At 39.8% G+C, this 20,774-nt stretch overlaps 3 protein-coding genes and 1 non-coding gene across 4 annotated transcripts in view; 1 reads left to right on the forward strand and 3 right to left on the reverse strand.

Annotated features, from left to right (window-relative positions):
* The window catches only part of LOC134188432 (uncharacterized), a 20,310-nt gene extending 14,450 nt beyond the window's left edge, over window positions 1-5,860 (forward strand). The window contains exon 8 of the mRNA XM_062656601.1: window positions 5,593-5,860. Within this exon, the coding sequence (XP_062512585.1) occupies window positions 5,593-5,639 (47 nt within the window). The 3' untranslated portion in view covers window positions 5,640-5,860. The remainder of the gene's footprint in view (window positions 1-5,592) is intronic.
* A 9-nt stretch (window positions 5,861-5,869) lies between these two features.
* LOC134188431 (ras association domain-containing protein 8-like) lies at window positions 5,870-8,009 on the reverse strand. The gene is made up of 3 exons (XM_062656600.1): window positions 7,748-8,009; window positions 6,785-7,667; window positions 5,870-6,164 (listed from the first exon to the last, which is right to left on the reverse strand). Coding segments are annotated over exons 1-3 (1,140 nt in total). The 5' UTR covers window positions 7,750-8,009; the 3' UTR covers window positions 5,870-5,909.
* Window positions 8,010-8,410: 401 nt separating this feature from the next.
* On the reverse strand, window positions 8,411-18,762 carry LOC134188737 (DNA damage-binding protein 1-like). Its single transcript, XM_062656921.1, has 9 exons — window positions 18,702-18,762; window positions 13,035-13,129; window positions 12,875-12,979; window positions 11,013-11,078; window positions 10,833-10,942; window positions 10,676-10,761; window positions 9,594-9,780; window positions 9,394-9,517; window positions 8,411-8,611 (listed from the first exon to the last, which is right to left on the reverse strand). Exons 1-9 carry the CDS (start codon window positions 18,748-18,750, stop codon window positions 8,531-8,533), a joined length of 903 nt encoding a protein of 300 aa, XP_062512905.1. The 5' UTR covers window positions 18,751-18,762; the 3' UTR covers window positions 8,411-8,530.
* Trnav-uac (transfer RNA valine (anticodon UAC)) lies at window positions 12,350-12,444 on the reverse strand. Its single transcript has 2 exons — window positions 12,408-12,444; window positions 12,350-12,385 (listed from the first exon to the last, which is right to left on the reverse strand). It is a non-coding gene; the product is annotated as a tRNA-Val (tRNA).
* Window positions 18,763-20,774: the final 2,012 nt, after the last annotated feature.

The raw sequence follows: 20,774 nt of genomic DNA on the forward strand, positions 1-20,774 counted from the left end.
TGACCGATGATGTGTATGTGTGGCTTCTTTGCTTGTGGAAAGCGTTGATACGGCGACATAAGGTGAGTGAGAACAAAGACAAGTGAGGAGTGTTAGATGTTCCAACTACACGTGTAGCGTCTGTGGAGGTAACGCCCACTATTTCTAATTGGATTCAACCGATTGTGATCGGATCGCGATCCAGTTGCAAGTGTGGACAGTCCTTAAAATTTGCGACTGACCGACCGACCGTGACTTTTTACTTTATGTACCCAAAATGAAGAATTTTTGGTACGACCTCATGGACAAATTTTTAAAGATTTATTAGTTGGTCTTGGCCCATCTTAGAAATTCTTTAGTCTTGGAGGTGATCCAGAAATGATGATGTCATAATTTCAAAAGCTTAAAAATAGCTTTTTGATTTGTGACGTAATTGAACAGCTAACAGCCTAAACACTGTATTAGACAGTTTCATGATGCAACAATCAGCACATTTTCTATCTCAATCATGTATGTACACATACGTCTGCCTTCATAGTGGGTAAATCAGCTTTTTTTTACTCGGACCACTTGATGCCAATTTAGCATCACACTACAACCTAAAATTCGTATTAGACAGTTTTGCTATGTGAAAGCCTATGTTCTGTCTTAATAGTGTTTTTATATACATACATTTGCCATTATTTTGGGTTATTTAAATCTTTGCAGCTGCATGCATGAGTCTGTTTCTGCTCTATAGCATGTGTGGCTTAGATGAAGTGAATGTTAGGACTGCTTTGGTTTCAGATGTTTAACTGCTGTCATGCCTAGTAGCTCTGACTTCAAGTACTCGAAAGCATTTTGGCTGACAGTGATTGGAGTAAGCACAACTGCTACTGGAGATAAGAGGATCTTTCAATCATTATGACTCATAGCTTCATTAGGTGAATTCAGCAACTGCAGTTTCTTTATTTAAAGGAAGCCAGAAAAGCGTACGGTTTTAGAGCTGTTGCTGTCATTGTGTGTGGTACAGCTAGCAGCAATGCAGTCGATTATTGCACACACCGAAATATCAACAGATTCCAGGGTATGTGGTGTGCACTTCACTTGCCTGTTGCAGCAACTGGTCACATTGGAACATTTGCATCATTGACTACAGCTACCCTTGATACACCTTTTGGTGCTTCTTCTGAAGTGCAGATGTCTGTAAAATTGAAAAACCATTTTGCAATAGCATGTCATGTCATCAGCTTGTATTTGACTTCTAGTTGAAATCAGGAGTTTTCCTTCAATTGTATGTTTGCTTTTTTTGAACTGGAGTTTGCATAGGTCACGTTTGATTTGCAGTTCCCTAGAGCTGCCAGAAATGCTGGAACTCGTGTTTGATGTAATTCTGAAACTGTTCGAACTGATCCCGACATTTCCGTCCAAGGAGTTGGAATGGCTAGAACTGACTGAACACGCCTCTTTTCTGCAAAAGTCTTGGAAGTGTGATGGGGCACTATTTGCAGACAGCAATACTGATAGTGTCTTACGCTATCGCTTCGTTTGAGGAAGATTGGCCATCACAAGGTCAACAAGAGGTGCTGTTGTCATAGTTTGGTATATTCTGAACACTATGTCTAGGATGCGTCCTCGTGTAACACAACAACTCAACTAGTGTAACACAATGCAACTCACCACGCATGCTCAACCTAGGGTCATCTATAGTGTGATGCGTCACTCTACATCTCCTCTCATAAGTCTAGTCTATTGAAGGGTCTAATGGGGGTTCCTGTTTGAGTCTCGTTAACTCCGAGATGGTGGTTCTGAAACTCCTTCTTTGTTGTTCTCACTCCCTTCTGCTTTTGGTACTGGTTTCATATGAATTCTGCTCTTCACCTCCCCTTTTGGGGACGACACGATGTAAAACAGTGGAGTACTTGCTTGTGAAACTATAGTTTCTCTCTGCATTCCTCTGTCAGAAATGATTTATGTATTGGTCCCCTCAGAAAGACCTGGTAGCTCTGTTACTTGATGTCTGAGGTCGAAGTTGCGTTTCTGGCTCTCCTTGAATACTTTGTCATCTAATTCAAATTGGTGGAGGTATTCCCATTGAGGCTGCAGCTGCTGAATTGTGACTGGGACTGTTGTTCTGAGTTGCCACCCCATTAGCAGTTCCGATGGAGTGCCCTTGCACCAAGGAAGAGGTGTGGTTCTTTTTTCCAAGAGTGCAAGCTGGGAGTTTTCTGAGCACTTGATCAATTTCTTCACTGTTTGTACTGTTCTTTACGCAAGTCCATTTCCTTGAGGATAGTGAGGACTGCTCTTGACAAGCCGAAATCCGTATCTCTCTGCCAGCTGCTTGATTGTTTTATTAGCATATTGAGGACCATTATCACTTCCTAAAATCTCCGGTATGCTATTCCTTGCAAAGCTAACCTTGAGGGCTGCAGCAATGTCCTCAGATGTAGTAGAAGTCAGGACGTGCTCAGAGCTTATTAACATTCTTAGTCTTGTTATAATGACTTTGCGCCTCTCTTCTGTCTCGTATGCGCACCCATAACCCCCTAGTCCTCTACAGCTAGTACAACACAACACAACTTTAAACGCAACGGTCTGTTACATGGCTCATCTCCTCAAGAGAAGGTTGTCCCAAGCTTATGCGCTAGTGTCCGTTTCTAGGTAGTATCCTGCTCTTCCCCGGATGAAGACATCAGTTGTCTGCGATATTGTTGACGCTTCTTCAGCTTAGCTGGCTGCTTTTCTTCGTTCTTGGCTGCTACTCCCAAATCCCGGTAGGTCTGTGCTCCAGAGACGGATGGTGCCTTTATGAGTTCATAGGTTAACCCTTCCTGTAGCTGGCCATACAACAGCGCATCCCTTGTGCCTGCAGACAATGATTCTCGACCATAAACTACCTTGAATGCTTGCTCTAGACGACAAATAAAATCTGCCACGCTCTCCTTTTCACCCTGCACAGTATGTCTGAAGTCTTGTGCTGCCATTGTACGATTAGCTGGTTCTAGCCGTTTGCTTAAGGATGAGACAGCCTCATCCAAGGTGTTCCGGTCAGACTCCAGAATAAGGTTCCACTTTTGTAGCGCTCGTCCCCATAAATGGCCAGCTAGCTGCAACAGATGTTCTTGCTCTGTCCACTCATTCCACATTGATGCCCTCCCCAACGAAGGCAGCCAGTCATCCAGAAGAATCTCTGGATTCTCACTAGTATAGGAATCCACTGGGGGCGCCTTACCCCTACGGGAATGAACCCGTGAAAGAAGCAAAGGGTTGAGGATACTTGGGTAGCCGTTTCCTTCATGAGTTGTGGTTTGGCATGCAGCAGATCAGCGAAGAGCACTTGTTCACCTCTCGTTCTACTTGTGGGTATGGTTGTTATGGCTGGCCGTCCTTACACCCAATCCTTCATCTGTTCAAGCTCATCTTCTTTCTGCGCCAAGGTAGCATCGAACTCACGCAATTGGTTACAGTTCTGCTGCCATAATTCTTGCACACATGTATTCTCCTTCTGAAGCTGACTGTGAAGGGAGTTGTCTGCTTCCTTCTGCAAGGTTTCGTTCAGGCTTCTAGTCTGCTGCAGGTCTAGGGCACGTTCGATTGGGCTTTTCCAGCCTCTTCCAGAAGAGTCTGGAAGACACACCCCTCTTTCAACCTCTACCAGCACAGGAGCTGATAGAGGTTGGAAGAGGGGCGTGCTCTTCCAATGAGCAGCAGAGTCAGTAGAGTTGGCTCTTTCGACTATAGTGGCAGAACTGTAGAAGTTGGAAGAGGGGCGTGCACATGGAGCCTCTTCTGGAACTTCTGGAAGAGGCTGGAAGAGGCCAATCGAATGCGCCCCTAACTTCAACCTGTTGATATCCTGCTCCTCCGAGCGTCAACTTGAGCGTTGGGTTTCGAAACCTCTTCCGGGACTTCTGACTCAACGTCTGAGACATCATACTCGACTTCCATGAACGTCCCATCTGAGTCTTGTAAGACCAACCTAATGCTGCTGGTCTCTCCAGGACGTGAAATCACTACCTGTACGTTACGGGGATTCGTACCCATCTCCATCAGTCGGCCTTCCACCATCTACCTCACCTCATCTAGAGAGCCCGCGGTCGGCAGTTGCAGAGGCGTGGCCACTTGCCTAATGTGCACCGAAGGTAGTCACCTAGAGTTGAACGGCAGCAATCGCTCGCCCTCTGCCGACATGGCTTACCTTACTTCCTCCACAGTTTCAGACGAGGACAGACGAGGACAGACGAGGACAGAAAGCTAGTAGACTGCCAATGACTGCAACGACGTCCTCTTTGTAATTTTGCTCTGCCAAATCTTGGTGGGACCTCTACTGTAACCTGTGGAACGTGCTCAGAGCTTGTCAACGTTCTTAGTCTTGTTATAACGACTTCACGCCTCTCCTGTCTCACGCATACGCACCCGTAAACCCCCACTCCTCTACTGCTAGTACAACACTACACAACTTCAACACAACGGTCTGTTACACATGCAATATAACAACTACTGACCTGGCGAGGTTTAGTTTCTGTGGGTAGCCCTGATGCAATGCGGACTTGCTTGAATGGTTTTTCCCATCTGCACCAGTTTTCGGGTTTATAGAAAAAGTTGAAAGGTTCCGGAAGTTCTAGCCTAATGCTCACCATACTCCTGTCACCATGTGGTAGTTTAGTATATTCTGAACACTACGTCTAGGACATGTTCCCGTGTAACATAACACAACTCAACTAGTGTAACACAATGCAACCCACCGCACATGCTCAACCTACGTCATCTATATGTGACATGTCACTCTACAGCTGTAGCTGAAAAAAGTTGCTCTGGTAGTCGATGGATCGGTAGCTAGTATAGCCGTAAAGTAGGTGTTGACATTATTTCGGTTAGCACTTCTGGTTTACAAAGAAGATTTTTTGTTCGATTTACAGTTCTGGTATTGTCAGTTCCAACAGTTCCAACATGCCCTCATTTTCAGTTCTAGAACTGCTAATCGAACATGCCTCCAATCTTTCATAGTAGCATTTATGTCAGAAACAGAAATAATTCAAGACTTTTACTTTAAAACTGACAGAGAATGTAGATGTTCCAATGGCTGTGGTTCTCATGTCATTGGTGTAGCAGTCAGATTGTGAGAAAGCTGTTGGTTTAAGCAGAATTAGGTAAAGTATTTTGAATATATCAGTTAGACAATACACTTGTTGTCTTCATTATACTGTCATGGCCGTGGTGAAAAAGGTTTGCTCTGCTGAGCATTTCTTGTAAAGTTGCCACTCCAAGTAGCTAATTTGTGAGAGCGATGGTTTGTTTCCTTGGTAATGAAACTATACTGTACAATAACTACATTATGCGTTATTTATGGGTTGTGTAGTTGGGGCTGCAAGATTGTTGGAACTATTAATGCTATTAGGTACGTTGTTGGTGCAATTTTCCTCTGATTCACTCGAAGAATGAAGGCTTGACTGGTTACATGTACACACCATTTGGAGATTTAGTTGGCAGTCCATTGTTGTGTGTGTAATCTCAGGTAGCCAGATCTTTCCTTTGCTCTTTAATTAAGGTGGCAGTTCATTGTTGTATGTGTAATCTCAGGTACTAAGTTGGCAGTCCATTATTGTATGTCTATTTGTGTTGTGTGTTTAGTTTGGGCTGAGTATGAAAAGGCGATCAAGAAGCAGCAGAACCCGTAGAATGAACAGTTTTAACGTTCCCCAACAGATCTAGATTCTGTACGTAATGCTATTGAAGCTCTATTAAGGACTATGTCAATAATGAAATCTTTTTGTACACTAATTGAACAACTGTAAGCAGCTGGGTTTTAGTATTATGTTAGCTGGATTGGTTTGTTATTGTGTTTGTCTTTGGTGTTTGTTGATGATATATTGTAATACTGTATTAGCTAAAAGATTCACTTGTGTGATTGACAGACACGCGGAGAAGATATACTGACTACTGATTAACTAAACATAGCTACCTTCATCATTCTCCCATGAGCTGCTTTCAAAGAAAGAGACTAATGAATCATGGTCACTTCCTGTGCCTAGACTGTTGCTGTTGACAGTTACCACATCACTAGCACTGCTGTTCGACTCTTCTGTGTTGAGTGTTTGACCTGATTTGTTGTCACTAATCTGTTTGTTGAGATACTCTATGTACTGTTGGCGCTCTTGGATCGACCGCTCCGTCTCTTCCAGTGCTAACCGTGCCTCTTTCATCTAGATTTATTAAATTTGAAGAAAAAACAAACAGTCAGACTAAATGTTTAATTTGTTAGAACGAAGGAATTCATTTGGAATAGATAAGCGAAGACTTACGAGAATTCTATATAACGTAATACATTGCAATTAATATATTGAAATCTGTATTAAATAGATCAAGCAAACTAAACCAGTGCACCCATAGCTACAGAGAGCTAGATACGATTCTGAACGGAACCAGGGCCGTAAGGAACACATCCAAGTTCCTGAATGGACGAATCGTGGAATTGGATACTTTGACGTTACAGAAACACGTTGTTGCTAAAACTTAACATCAGGAGTTGTGGCAGATCTAATTAACTAAGCAGCTAGGACTAGGATGATCGTCACAACACAAGAGTCTCTTCAGCAGGGGTATGTGTGTTTTTATCCTTTGGTGGTGCAGAGCAGACCATGCAGTGGCATAGCCTGACATGTAGGGGGCAATGCCCTCCAAATTAGCACTATTGCATGCTCCCAAATCTTGCTACACTAGTATTTGCCAAATTGGGCAGATCAAGAAGATTGCTTAACTCTAAGTAAGGATCCCTTCAATTAGTAGAGTACTTGTACTGGTAAAGTATTACAAATTAGCTTACCTTCACAGCCTCTTTGGCATTTGCCTTCATACGCTCCTCTAGTTCATCTTTCAATTGCTTAAGCTTCATATCTATTTCCATTTCGCCAGCAATCCGTTCTAGTGATCGATATTTCCTCGCTGAAGCCTTCACTTCCGCGAGGAGACGCTTTTCATCTTCTTGGTATCGTGTCAGCTCCTTTTGTTTCATACCCACATCGTCCTTGAGTCGCTCAATTTCTCGATCATACGTCTCTTTTTCCTTAGTCTGCACGTCAAGCTGCTGTTCCCACAACCTTAATTCTTCCAGTTCATTCTGTTGTTTGGCAAAGACGGCTCGAAGATCGAACAAATCCCTTTGTTCTTCGTCGGTGAGATGCAACCTGTCCACTGCATCCTGCAGAAAAGCCAGCTCACGTTCCAAACTTCTTATTTCGCACGTCTGATTTTTTAGTTTTCCTTCCTGAACACGAAGTTTCTTTATTTGAAGTTTGCAAGGCAAAACCTTGGAGATGCTATTGCGAAGTCCCTGCCTATAACCCCGCCTTGTAAGCCGAGAAGCATTTACATGTGGCAAACAGAGTCCTAGAGGTGCATGTATCTCTTTACGAATTTTCATAACAAATGTCACGTCACTCTCGTAGTCGCCCCACTCCGCCCGCAGTTCCAAGAGAGACTCGTCAAGACCTACCAGTCGTTCAAAAGTTCGCCAAACTTCGTAAATTCTATAGCTAACGTCGTCGTAGCGTTTGCCCGTGGCTTGGCATAGTGCACATACAAGCTCGTCACACGTCGTTTCCAATGTAACGCCGCAAACTGTACGCAGATGACCGTCAACCATTACGCAAAATTGCTCCATAACTTCCACACTGTGACCCACCCTCCAACTGGGTTCGGACACGCCCCTAGAAGCGAAGAGTAGACATCAACGAGAAAACTCACAATATATTCTGTTAGCTAAAATTCAACGGCGCGCAAACCTTACATAGAAATAGAAATACAGTACTGAGATCATACTCGCTCCGTTAAACATGTACATTAACCACCAACTTGAACTTCAGGTAATGTACATACCTCTCTCCGCGGGCGAGCGTCTACACGAATGTACACACCCTCTCCGCCCACGAGCTAGTTGGCACGAGGGCTAGGCGATCGGCGCAGACGACGCTAGGGTGCTACAAAGCCTTTGACACAACACCTCCCGCTAGCCATGAATGCGCAACAGAAGAAAACGCCAAACCAAACAACGTCAAGTAGTTATAATCGTAGCTAGCAGGGAAGTCCACTGGAGTACGTAGCTCAGGGTTCCAAAGACAGACTGTGACGTGTAACCGCGAGAGCCTTTAGAGCATCTAGCCTAACATGCTAGCATCCTAACAGTCTATTATGAGAAGATACGCTGTTCAAGTACGTAAAATCAATTTAGTTCTGCAGCAGGTTGGGTCTAGATCTAGGACCATGGGTACATGTGCTGAATGCTCTTTGTGCTAGGAGAGACTACATTGACTACTACCTGTCTAGGAAGCTCTTCACTATAGTCTGAAAACGTTGGAAGAAGGTTGCTACGTATCTTATTTCTAGAAGGTTTTGGGACTTGGCACCTGGACTAGGCACCTGAACTATAGACTAGCTAAGACTATAGGAATGAACTCTTGAACTAAACTACTATAGCTCAACCACTATGAGTAACTCTATTTGTTTCTGACACTTCCAGTACACAGAAATTTCACATGCTACTTGGAAAACCTGCAACGCCACATAATCTAGTTCAGTGAATCCTAGTGAGATCTTCTACAATTTTCACAATGTCTTCAATGCTAGCCTCCTTTTTCATTCCACCTTCTTCAATCTACATACAGTATACAACATAAACGATATTCACTATCAACATTACATGCTGCTGCAACTGACTATATATGGTAATTAGCATTCAATGCTGAAGTTACCCTTTAATACTACCTATGTATGTATAGAAACTTATATATACAGAGCAGAAGTCCAACAGAAAGTTGATTAGTCGTACAGCTACACGATTGTATAAAAAATTTTTAAAGTGCAAAAATTAGAGTTAACTTCTAGAAGGTAACTTCGCCCTGACAGCATACACACTGTGCTATTTTATTTGATTTTTTAATTAGGACCAAGTTACCATCTAGAAGTTGACTTAAATAAAATAGCAGTGCACAGGCTGCCATGAACTATATCTTCCATAACCACTCTATAGCCTTTTCACAAGAGCTCCATTCTAAACCACAAGAATACAAACAGACACCTACCAATGACACATTCACACCTCGCTAGACTCACTACATACATGCATAAATAAGAAATGCTTGGATGAATTAAGGAAAGTGCAGTCAGCAACATATATCTAAATAAAAAGTGCTATGTCTGATGAAAAGTGAAAGCAGCAAGTGGATCCGAACTAGCTAGATGTAAACACTAGAAAAAAACAATATTGAGAAATCTATATTGAGAGCTAGTATATAAAAGATGACAGTAAAATTTGATGCTCAACAGGAAACTTTAACTTCATGCATCAACATTTTAGATTTAACATGTTCAAGAATCCCCCCAAACACTTTGTTTAACCCACGACTTGCAATTACAGTAACATATATGTCAATGTACCTGAAGACCAGAAATAACTTGTTCCATGACTGAACGAGGAAGATCCAAGAACATCTCAATAAGATCACCATCAACAAAGCCTTGAGATGGATAAAAGCTTGTCTCATTTGCAAATGATCGCCAAGTACTTAGCCGTTAAGTCAACAAACAAAACAAAATATCACAAATTTATATACGAACTATGAAAAATTTCAGGATATAGGGAATGTTCAATGTTTCCCACACTTTTGATTACTTTTGTTAACCTCTTTTGCAAATCAGCCAATAGTAGAAAGAAGGATTGAGGCAAGGTGGCGACCAACCCTATTAAGCCACTTACACAGCCAAAGAGAACAGGGTTCTGTGCAGGAGCCACAAGTTCTCCTAAATTTTCCATCACAAGGGAACCTGCAAACACAAATACCAAGACAATCAATAAAATTTAATGAAACAAAACAAATGTAAGACGTACGTTCTACTACTGTAAACTGTAACAACTAAATGCATGGCTATGCTGTACACAGCATAATGTAACAGAAATATTTGTTCGGGCCTATTTCTAGCCTTAAAAATGAGGTACAAGTACAAGCACACAAACTAAAACAAACACTGCTAGAATTCACTTTACACGCGCACAAACTCAAAGACAAACATTTCACCATTGCCATCTCCCTCTCCCTCTCCCTGTGCCTCTCCCTCTAATTTGCAAGATTTAACTAAGTACAGCGTAATCTGAATTGTCATAATTTAAACAGCTAGTCAATAATCCCCTTCAAAGTTGTGCTATGATAAACATTATGATAAGAACATCATACCTTATTTGTAACTAAAATTGGTAATACCGATACTGCCGTTACATACTGCAAAGTTGTTAAGTAAATCCAACAAAAAATATCTAGAGCCTAAACTTAAAAACATTACTAACAAAGCTGAAATTTTGATTTAAGTTAAACATTACCATACAATTACCATGCCTAAATATAAATAGAATCACAACAAAGCAGCAATTGTTGTAATGTATTCTGTGTAATAATACTCACTTGATGTTAATTAAGGAATACGACATGTCAGTGCAAGAGCAATTATTCTAGAAATTCTGTGCTTAGGATGATGTGCTATGAGCTTGCTGCAGTTGTCATATTATCAAGTATTTCTTCAGCATGTAATTTCTTTCATGTATTGCTGTAAGGTGATACAGGCATAACATGAGCACTATCTCCTGAAATAAACTATCTAAATGGGTTTGCAAGAGGTGAGTGTATTCTAAATTAAAGCAATTCTAGGAATCAACAGAAAAGCTTACCATGACGAAATACATTAACAAACTCTCCAATATGAAAGTACCCCGAGTCTTGAAGATGCAGGTGCTCATCATCAGTTGTTGCAGCACTACGCATACAGATGAGTGAACTCCATCTATTTATTGTATGTAACAGTACAAATAAAATGTACAGTAGTACCTATCCTTTTGGCAAGTGAAAAGATTATAAGAATTTTCAGCACCCAAAAAACTGTCATCATCCAGTATCTCTATGGCTGACATCCACCGACTGTTGTGGTCACGAGCAATCTGCGAAACACACATATACGTGACACCACACACACATTACATATGCATATACAAGTCTGGCAAGAGTTACCTCCTCCAAAGACTGTTGATCTGACTTATAAAGAAGAACTGTTACTGATCGCATCAAGTCACCCACCTGACAAACCAAAACAAAGACCGTAAATTCACTGAAAAATGCAATAATGCAATGGTGTCGCACAACAGTGACCTGGGTGCCATGGCCCCTTAATATTTGGAGGTGTAACCATCTAGATAACACAACGCCTTATAACTTTTACAACTATATATATACATACATACCTACATATATATATATATATATATATATATATATATATATATATATATATAATAGCAGTCGACCTCCCCAATGCTAGAGGACCAGTACCGCCACTGTCACAAAATCCTCTCATCAAACTTATGCAAACATGAACCCTAACCATGACACGCTGCCACCTAAATTTCTAATTGTTAAATATGCTTCAAAGTGATACACTATAGCATTGCAGCCGTTTCGCTGGCCCTAAATAAGGTACAATCTGTTTTAAGCTTTGGAGAAAAATGCAGGAATATTAGACATCCCTAACCTTAATGATGCAAAGTAGCACTGCCCTGACACTACAGATCACCCCTAATTTGGGACTTAAATAGAAAACGACATGTGTGACTAGCCTGACAGGTGTACAGTGTGCTGCTAATTAACACAAGTGAAATGATCACATTCTCTGGCGCGGAGCAATGAGCGAATGCACTGAATTCCAATTGTCCGTCTGTAAACAACCCTGACCCTACAGTACAAAGAAAATGGATAGCAATCACATAGTCCCAATACTGAGGTACTCTACTATGTGCATTTATGAAAACAGAAATATGTGATGGGTGACATGCAGCAACATTCTGCTGGCAACAGCAGAAGGTCAACTCTTGCACTAAATTATTTGCTGACAGTGTATATAACTAATTTAATTAAGATGGTAACAATATGCTTGCAGTAGTGCATGTTTTCTTATACATTGGTTATAGTGTGGTTAGCCTAGTATGATAGGAAGTTGTTGTGTTCAATAATAACAACAATAATAGTATAATAACGATAATAACGGCTGCGTCAACTTTTGAAGAACAGTCACTGTGGACCAGAAATTATATTTCTCTCGGAGTAATATTATATTTCTTAGCGTGGGCCTTAGCAAACCAACAAAACCTAAAGTCAGCATTCCTAGTTATTAATTAATTAATTAATTAAGGCGGAATTACGATAAAGGGTGCTGATTTTCGCATCATGGATAAGTAACGCGTGCTACGTGACGCCATGTACACAGCTTTCCATCATCATTATCTAATGTTACTTCGAAAGTATAGGACTTACTACCCAGCAAGTGTACTTACTAACAAAGAAAAAAAATCCACTGGTCCCTCTGGGGTTCGAACCCAGGACCCCTCGCGCGTGCGCACAAGTTAACTTGCATGTAAAGCGAGTGTGATCACCACTACACCAAGGGACCGCGGCGTACTCTATCAGTGTAAAACAAGTTTATCAAACACCGACAAAACGCAACACCCACAAAATCCTCAAACTAATCACTAAATTTAGACACCATTTAATGATTTTGCTTCTGAGCACGCCACTTGTACAATCTACTGTCATTGATATGACCACAAATTCCGTAACGCCACTAAAAATAGTCTGTAATCCTCAAATAACAAATTTAACGCATAAGAGACATAACGTCACCCTTAACTCAATAGATCAACCATGTGACTGTACCAGCAGTGTGACAGATTTCACCAATATTTGAAAACAGCCACACAGCAACACACAGCAGACCGGAAGTAATTTACGAATTTGAATACAGACTTTGCTGTCATGTTAAAGTCCCATTTTCGATGGCTCACAGCTGAAATAAAATATATATGATATGCACAAGAACCTACCAGAACAAAGTCTCCTTTACTCTTCAAATACAATGCTAAAATTGTGTTGTAGCAACAACATTCCAATTGCAGTTCCATGTCACCTTTTAAATCAAACAAGCACACCTAAATAAAGAATAAAATATCTTCACTTTTGAAAATGACAAATTAGTCCACTTACAGCGTTGTTTATTCCAGCAAGAATTTTTCCATTAAAATCAACCAATGAATATACTCCACCTTTTACATCTTTACTAGTCACTTCCAATAGCTTTCCTGTGACAGCAAAAAGAAATGTCAAATTAAAGCAAGAGTGACTACTATACTGTGATAACTCACAAAGTGATTTAGCAGGTAGAGCATGCAATGCACAGTATGCAAAAAGCAAGTTCTAGTCAATGAACATAGTTGAATTTTTGCAGCCAAACCATAGTAGACTCAGACCATAAATCAATTGCCTACATTTGCTCAAACTACCTAAGCAGCCTACCGTTGTGCTTGTAGGACATGGCCATGTAACAACATTACTCCTATGACACACTTTGCATACAATTATTACATGTATGCAAGGTTTGTGTCTGTGTTTGCAAGAATAATACACAAGTTCTTGCAAATTGCAAATGAACCAGGCCACTTGTTTGTAGTGTGTCAAAGTTGCCAGTTGAATTTGACAAAGGAGTCCAAATTGTGGGCCCAAGAGTTACTCTGGGGCTGCAACTGTTGATATTATTATTTAAATAATGTATATTAAATACATATGGTAAACTTCGTCAATGTACCTAAATTACTACTATTGTAGCATGCAAAAACTGCTGTAGAATACAGAATAGCAGATATATTGATGCCACTATGCTGCTACACTGGATAAACGATTTTAGTTAGCCCCTAAAAATGTTCCTGTTGCTCACTTCAAAAAGTGTGACAAAGTACTCCACAGTCTGATGGTACAGTACATCAAAAGTTGAATCCAATGAGTATGTTATGAACCATTGCACAAACTCTTGTCAACTAGTTTGCAATAAAACCTAGCTGTCAAACTGATAACTATTGCATAATTAATTATCATTCCATTTCATCTGGGGCACAATGCTTAACATGGAGTCACAATTTGCCCCATCACCATGGAAATGGCAACCCTGTGTGTGCGTGTTCCATTGTGGGAGATGTGGTCCTAATTCGGAACATTCAAAGTTTGACCTGCACGTGATCAAAACGTTTCTTTCTTAGGTAGAAGTTGATCAAAATTGGAGATGCTGGGGAGACATAGAGCTATGTTAAGGCATACACACATGTAACTTAAGTTACTGCACTGTGGAAATATGCAATACTATTCCGCTTCATGGAATGACTGGGCTATATATAACTTGTAATGCACCTAATGTGGCACACTTCATTTCTCAAATCAGGAAAGCTACCACTGGCTGATACTCCACTATTGTGTTCGGTAGGAACATAGCTGTGGTGACACTGGACACTGCCCACACTTCGTCTTTTCTGCTGAGCCTCATGAAGGATCACATTCGAAGTGCATTGTTTCTATCTATTTCCATACCCTACTCTAATTACCCTAGAAATTCCATAGAGAATATTCTAGAGAATATATAAAGACATAGATAGGACTTTCCAAGAGCTGCAGCATTTCAAGGACAAAATGTCGAAACAGTGACCGATGGTTCAAATATGCAGCAGAAAAGGTTCATGAAGCTGTACCCTAGGTGACTGTGTGCTGTCCTTATCTCATCGTTGTGATGTACACAAAGGAACCACACAAATGTTTTAACAGAGACAGTAGAAGAGTACTATGGAAGAACTATTGTTATTCAATTTCTCGATCACTTCCTTGGTCAAATAAAGTAAGTGTTTTGACTCAAATGTTGTTGGGACGTTATGATTTCTTTTGTTTGTGCAATTGTGCAAAGGAAGATTTATGAAACCCAAAAAAGTCAGTGCTTGCACTAAGCCTTGTCTGACTACCTATGCGTACAGACCCCTTTTGGAAATGGCACGCATAAGAGCTTGGAGCATTTTACCAAGCAGATCTGCCGATAGTACTGCAACTTTGGACGAGGAGCTGGTATGTTGAAATGTTCATGGCAGGTTTTTGAAATAGAAAACTTACCCTCAACTTTTTTGCAGCAAGCTCTAGCAGCCGGCACAGATAAATAGATTTCCAATTGTAAATACACTTGCATGCACACAAACAGCAACCACTAGTTGTGAGCGGAGCATCAGTAGACTACGATGACTTAAAACTTACTTGCATTCCACATTGGGACGGAAAAGACTTAACGATCTCGCTTAGCTACACTTTCACTACTACAAGGAAATAGGAATTAATTCATGTTCTACACTCAGATGGCTAATTGGCAGCTTAGTGTGTAGTGCCGATTCATAACTACCAAGGTTGTGTAGGATAATTCTTGTGTTAAAACACTTTTTACTTATTGATATTAATCATGCACCTCCATCTTAGGGCTCTGGATCCGCACCTGTTAATGGATTACTCTAGACTGTAACACCTAATTTGACTGAATCTGGCAGCAAAGGAAGTAACATGCTACCATTTTGATTGAATTCTTTACATTGTAGATTGTAACAGTAGCTTGTTAGAACTGCAATTGTATGCTGTAAAACATGACAGCCTGTAACATAGCGAATTTGGCCAGCAAGCAGAATACGCTTGCTTAGTATGGTTTACTTGCTCTGGTACAGGTTGCTAATTAATCTTTACTTGATTAGATTATGTTTCGCACTACCAGTAACCTCTGCAATACTGTAAATCAAAAATTTTTGTGAGCTATTCAATTTTGTAAATTTTGTAAAATTGCAAGAAATTTACTACTACTTTTTGTAGCCCAAATATCCATGCACATTTTGTAGCAGCCTAACTAAATATCCATGCAGATGCACATACACTGCTGTCTGAATAATTGTCTTCATTGATTGGGTTTGGGCAGTAACGGCCTTCTCAGCTCAGGGAATTGGCTTTTGCAAGTAAAGAAATCAGAGACATATTAAGAATGACGTAGGTATGACGGCAGGCACCTATCTGGATGTTGATTGAGCCTTATCACTTCCATGCATGTGTTCAAGACAAATGAGAGAGGTTACAAACATTTAGTTTTGCAAAATAGAGTTTGTAGCATTTTACGAATTTCACTTATAAAAATTTATTGATTTACAATATCTGAACTGTAAATATACGTTTTGATGGTTATACGATATATACAATCATTTATATTTCAAAAAAGGATAGATACCATACCATCTTAGTGCAGATGTTTGTGTTTTCTATGTTTTTAGCATCCACGGTGCAACTGGATCTCAAGTAAATGTGATACAAAACGCAACAACTGCAATTTCTAAAAACTGTTGTCGTGAGAGAATTCAAGTGTAGAGAAAGACAGTAAATGCTGTTTAATTGAGAGGAGATCTCAGCATACCCAAGTTTCTGACTTCTATGAGTGCAAAAACAACATGTAGAGACACCTTACATTGCTGGTGCTCCAGAAAAGAGATGAATCATTCATTTTTCTATGTGCATATGTAAACATAGACATCCTAGATTCGATGTAAGGTACTGACATTGGGCTGTAGATATTGCCACATAATCTAGTAATGTATTCTAAATATTACAATCACCAAACAGATTAGTGTGACAAAAACTACAACTAATGTATTCTACATAGTTTTGTCTCTGTGTTACAATGAACTTGTCACACAACAGGTTCCCTTGTGTACATATAACTTAGTTTGCCTAACATGTACTCCTATAAAAAATCTGATAAATTCTAAATACAGTAATCTCAAGAGAGTATACTACACTAGGCAACAATGAAGAAATACTATGGGAAATGACACTAATCCAGGACACGTTTGACTCGTGTATGTTCACTGTGTTACAACAAACTTGCCACTCAACAGGTTCACTTGCATACGTATGGCGTTGTTTGCCTACTACTCCTATAAAGGATCTGATAAATTCTAAATGCAGTAATAGTCTGTGGGCCAATTCCCAAAAACATGAAGTTGCATTCCACTCACGTGAAGACACATTTTTCTCTGTAAATAACGTTAGAGCGGTTTATTTAAAGCATTCTTTCACTTGTCTCCCTTGCAAATGTTTTTTATATAAACATTTTTTATAAAAATGTTTATAAAAAGATACATTTGCATATTTTTAGTTTCGACAGCGAGTACGGTCTGGACTCCAAGATTAGATTGCGATTTCTAGCATCTAGAGGCATGCCACTATATACAACTATTTGGACAGTAGTTGTTTCAAAACATAGCCTACAATCGAATAAACACAAAACTGTGCTTTAGTCTTTGCACTAATGTGCATTAGCAACAACGGCGTTCCCCGTACTTTGTCGAATACGACTTTGCTTCACTACTAATCTTTATTATTATATGATGTCGACGATGAATCATTAAATATCGCTCAGAAAAGCATTTCAGTCAAACTGCAAGGAGCCTTTTGCCATTGCAGAGTGAACACACAAAAGTCACCTAGCGTACATCTTCTAGCTTCCAAACAGTAGCGGAGAAACGAGAAGATGACCTATTTCATTGACAATGACAGTCTACCAATTGGTCTCAAAGGATAGTCAAGAGTCATATACATACCACAGTCTTGATACTAGATACATGTACTTGTAGTAGAGTACAATTTGCTTGACTTAGGCAGTTGCCTGTGTTTTCAAAATTTTATAAAACCACAACATTTTGTTTTACCTGGCCATCCTCCTTACTCCTACTTAAAACAAAGCCGTGTTTGTCTGCATGTTGAATCTGTATTATCATTATAATAGAGTAATACGCTTGTAAGTATTATGTATACAAGAGGTTCGAGAAAAACTGCATGTTGCACCTCCATAATTAAAAATTACAGTAAACATACCAGTATTTGTCATTTTTATTACAAAAAGTATACTAACTACACTTTAGTAGCCCAAACACTAGCAGTAACTACCATTTTAATTAAATATACAATATTGCCAGTACACGTCAAAGGTGAATTACTGCGACACAAATTCAAAGCACTTGTTAGTTTGTCAATATAACACCACAACTGCAGCTTGCAGAGTTTGGCTGCATGGTCTTGCTTCACTGAGGGTAGCATTTGCTTCTTACATTCGACTCTAGTGTTTCTGTATACATCAGCTGTTGACATAGCATTGTATAATTGAAACGTGCCATGGTTTTTCTATCGTAAAAGATTCTGATACCAACTATAGCAACAAGAGGACACGATTCAAATAAAGCAAGTCAAAGAAAGCATGCATACTTCAATTGTCACATGGTCTATATATTCCATGCATTTCTCTCTCGTTATCTCTGGTTAGGTCGACTGCTCTTGAGCTCAGTTTTTCATCACAGTAATTTGCATAAAACTACTAAGTCATTTCTCTCTCTCATTGGAAATCAATGGCTCCTTGGTGATAAACGTTGGCAGAGCAACACTGCTAGCTGACACAATTAAGTACATTTCTAGACCTTCAAGCACCATTTGAGGTGCTGCTTTCCAAATTCTTCCCTTGGTATACTACGTACACTTGTGACTATACGATCAGCTACCATTGGTAGGTAGACTTTATCCTAGACAGTTGTTTGTCGGTATCAATCGAAGGTGTAAAGAGCAGAAATGGTGCCTCTAGAAGCTATTGTTTCAATGCGTCTCATGCAGCATTGCCCAAAGCAGTGAAGGAAGTAAAGTCTACCTAAACTCTAAGAAGAAAGTAAAGTCTACTTAAACTCTGGAAACAACAAGAGTTAGAAATGAGTGGACGTATTTACTACAGCATAGTAAGTTATATAACTGTATGTTTAAAAGACCTTAACTAACTTTCATGCTTGTTCAGAAACCGGTGGTGTCTGCTTGACAGGTACATCATGCACCTTCCGATATTTCCGAGCTAGCGTGCTCTCACACAAATGCAGACACATGATATTCCTGCACGCTGCAAACGCCACGAAATCTGAAGAATCGACGTACCATCGTCATCTACATTAAAGGACACAGACGTATAATTATCTAGAGTTGCTTTCATTGGTTTAGATACATGCAGTCTCGTTATGTTCAGCTACTGTGGCTTACTGGTAACAAAGACTGAATGAACGTTTCGCGCATTTGTACAGTGTCCCACATGCTTGGAACTCTCTTTCAAAGTAGCATGCACTACAATTTACTGGCTGCAATACCACGAGTGCATCGTATGGTAAATTCTTAAATCCTACTAAAAATCATTTATTTAGGCAGGTGTGGTTGGATTAGGAGTAGCTCCAGAATCCTTGCTAAACGCTCAGAGGTAATGTGGATTCTATCCGCCACGCGTACACTGAAGGTTTGGCCACACGAGACGTGTCTTACCCTGGACTTACCTGCCCATTTTGTAAGTTTTACGTATGATAACGTGTTATTTATACGTAAGAAATGCAATCTTAAGTTGAGTTTAAATTTAAAATGTTAGAAAATAAGGTATCTAGTTGGCAAACATGGTTTTTCTTAAATGCAGTGTAACCTCGGACAACAGACTATCGGCGCTGCTTAAAATATAATATTCAATTACAGCTAAACTAACACTTTTTGCAATGGAGGACAAGTGAAGAACGCTGTACTTGGACAAGTCTGTCATTTGGTAACAAGAAAGTTGTGTCTTCGCGAGGGTGGAAAGGAACCTGTTTTCTGAAGCTTTTTTCGGACCTTGGCCAATAGACTATAATCTCAACACAGTATGTACACTAAAATAATTTGTACATTGAAATAACAAATCATCACGAACACAATGACAACATACTGTGCAAGATGCCACTAATCTAGACACTCTTTGACTTACATAATATGTTCAAACTTTGTTTCCAAACATGAAATACCTAGTGAGACTGGAAATACTGGTGAGTGGTAGCTCTACAAATGCAGCAGCTCTACACTTGTTGCATTGTTGCTTTTAATAACTGGGAACAAATACAATACTCTTTACTACGGTATATATAAGCAATTGTTGTTGTCTCCTATGGGCATATTCAATTGAGACTTCTTGGAAAATAGACAAAACCCACAGAAAATTGACACAAATAGAACAGCAGGTTGTTGGAAACAGGAAAGGTGACACACATTACACATGCATATACGAAAGATGTAAGCAGTTATTGCTTCAATTGCAATAAAGGTACTGTTTGATGCCATTGACAAACACGACTACATACACCAAAAAAAGCAAATGAGTAAAATTGTTGTAGAATTACCCCAAATACAGCCCTCCTGACACACACTCATTCACCTGTTAGAGGCTCTATTGGCTCCTCTGAACTGCAGTTTGCACACTAAGTTTACCCTCCCATTTACAATTTTGTAGATATCTTCTGGGACTTAAAATCACATAATGACAGATGTTTTCAGTTTCTTTTTGTCTTTTCCCGGCTGAAGAGTGAAAATATGGCAATAGCCTTCCAAACTTCCCAGAAGGAGAAAGTACCCAATAGAACACCCTACCCCACCTTTCTAAACATTTAGTTTTTTGGAAAAGTACCAATCTAATATTACCTATGTGTAAACTATTAATGTATGTGAAACACTTGATTTCTCGTTTCAAACGAGACTGTGGTCACTAACACTTCTCTGTTAAGTGTAGCAAGCATGTCTTGTATTATGTCTGATTTTGCAAATTTGACACCAGTATGTCCTTTGTAGCTCTTTCCAATTGTCTTGCAAAGCGAGTACGTATTTTGTAATTTCGTGATGATTATTGTGTCTGCATACAAAATCCGTTTAGCATAGCGTGTTGAGATCGCTGTTTTTGGAATTTATCAGATCCTTCATACATGTACATGTAAATGTACCAGGAATTTTCAAACAGCACACAGGGCAGCAATATGAAAAATGAGATTTTTATGGAAAAATCCGTTCTCAATAAAGCGT

This window comes from Corticium candelabrum, chromosome 13, assembly GCF_963422355.1.
Source record: "Corticium candelabrum chromosome 13, ooCorCand1.1, whole genome shotgun sequence".
Taxonomy (NCBI): Eukaryota; Metazoa; Porifera; class Homoscleromorpha; order Homosclerophorida; family Plakinidae; genus Corticium; species Corticium candelabrum.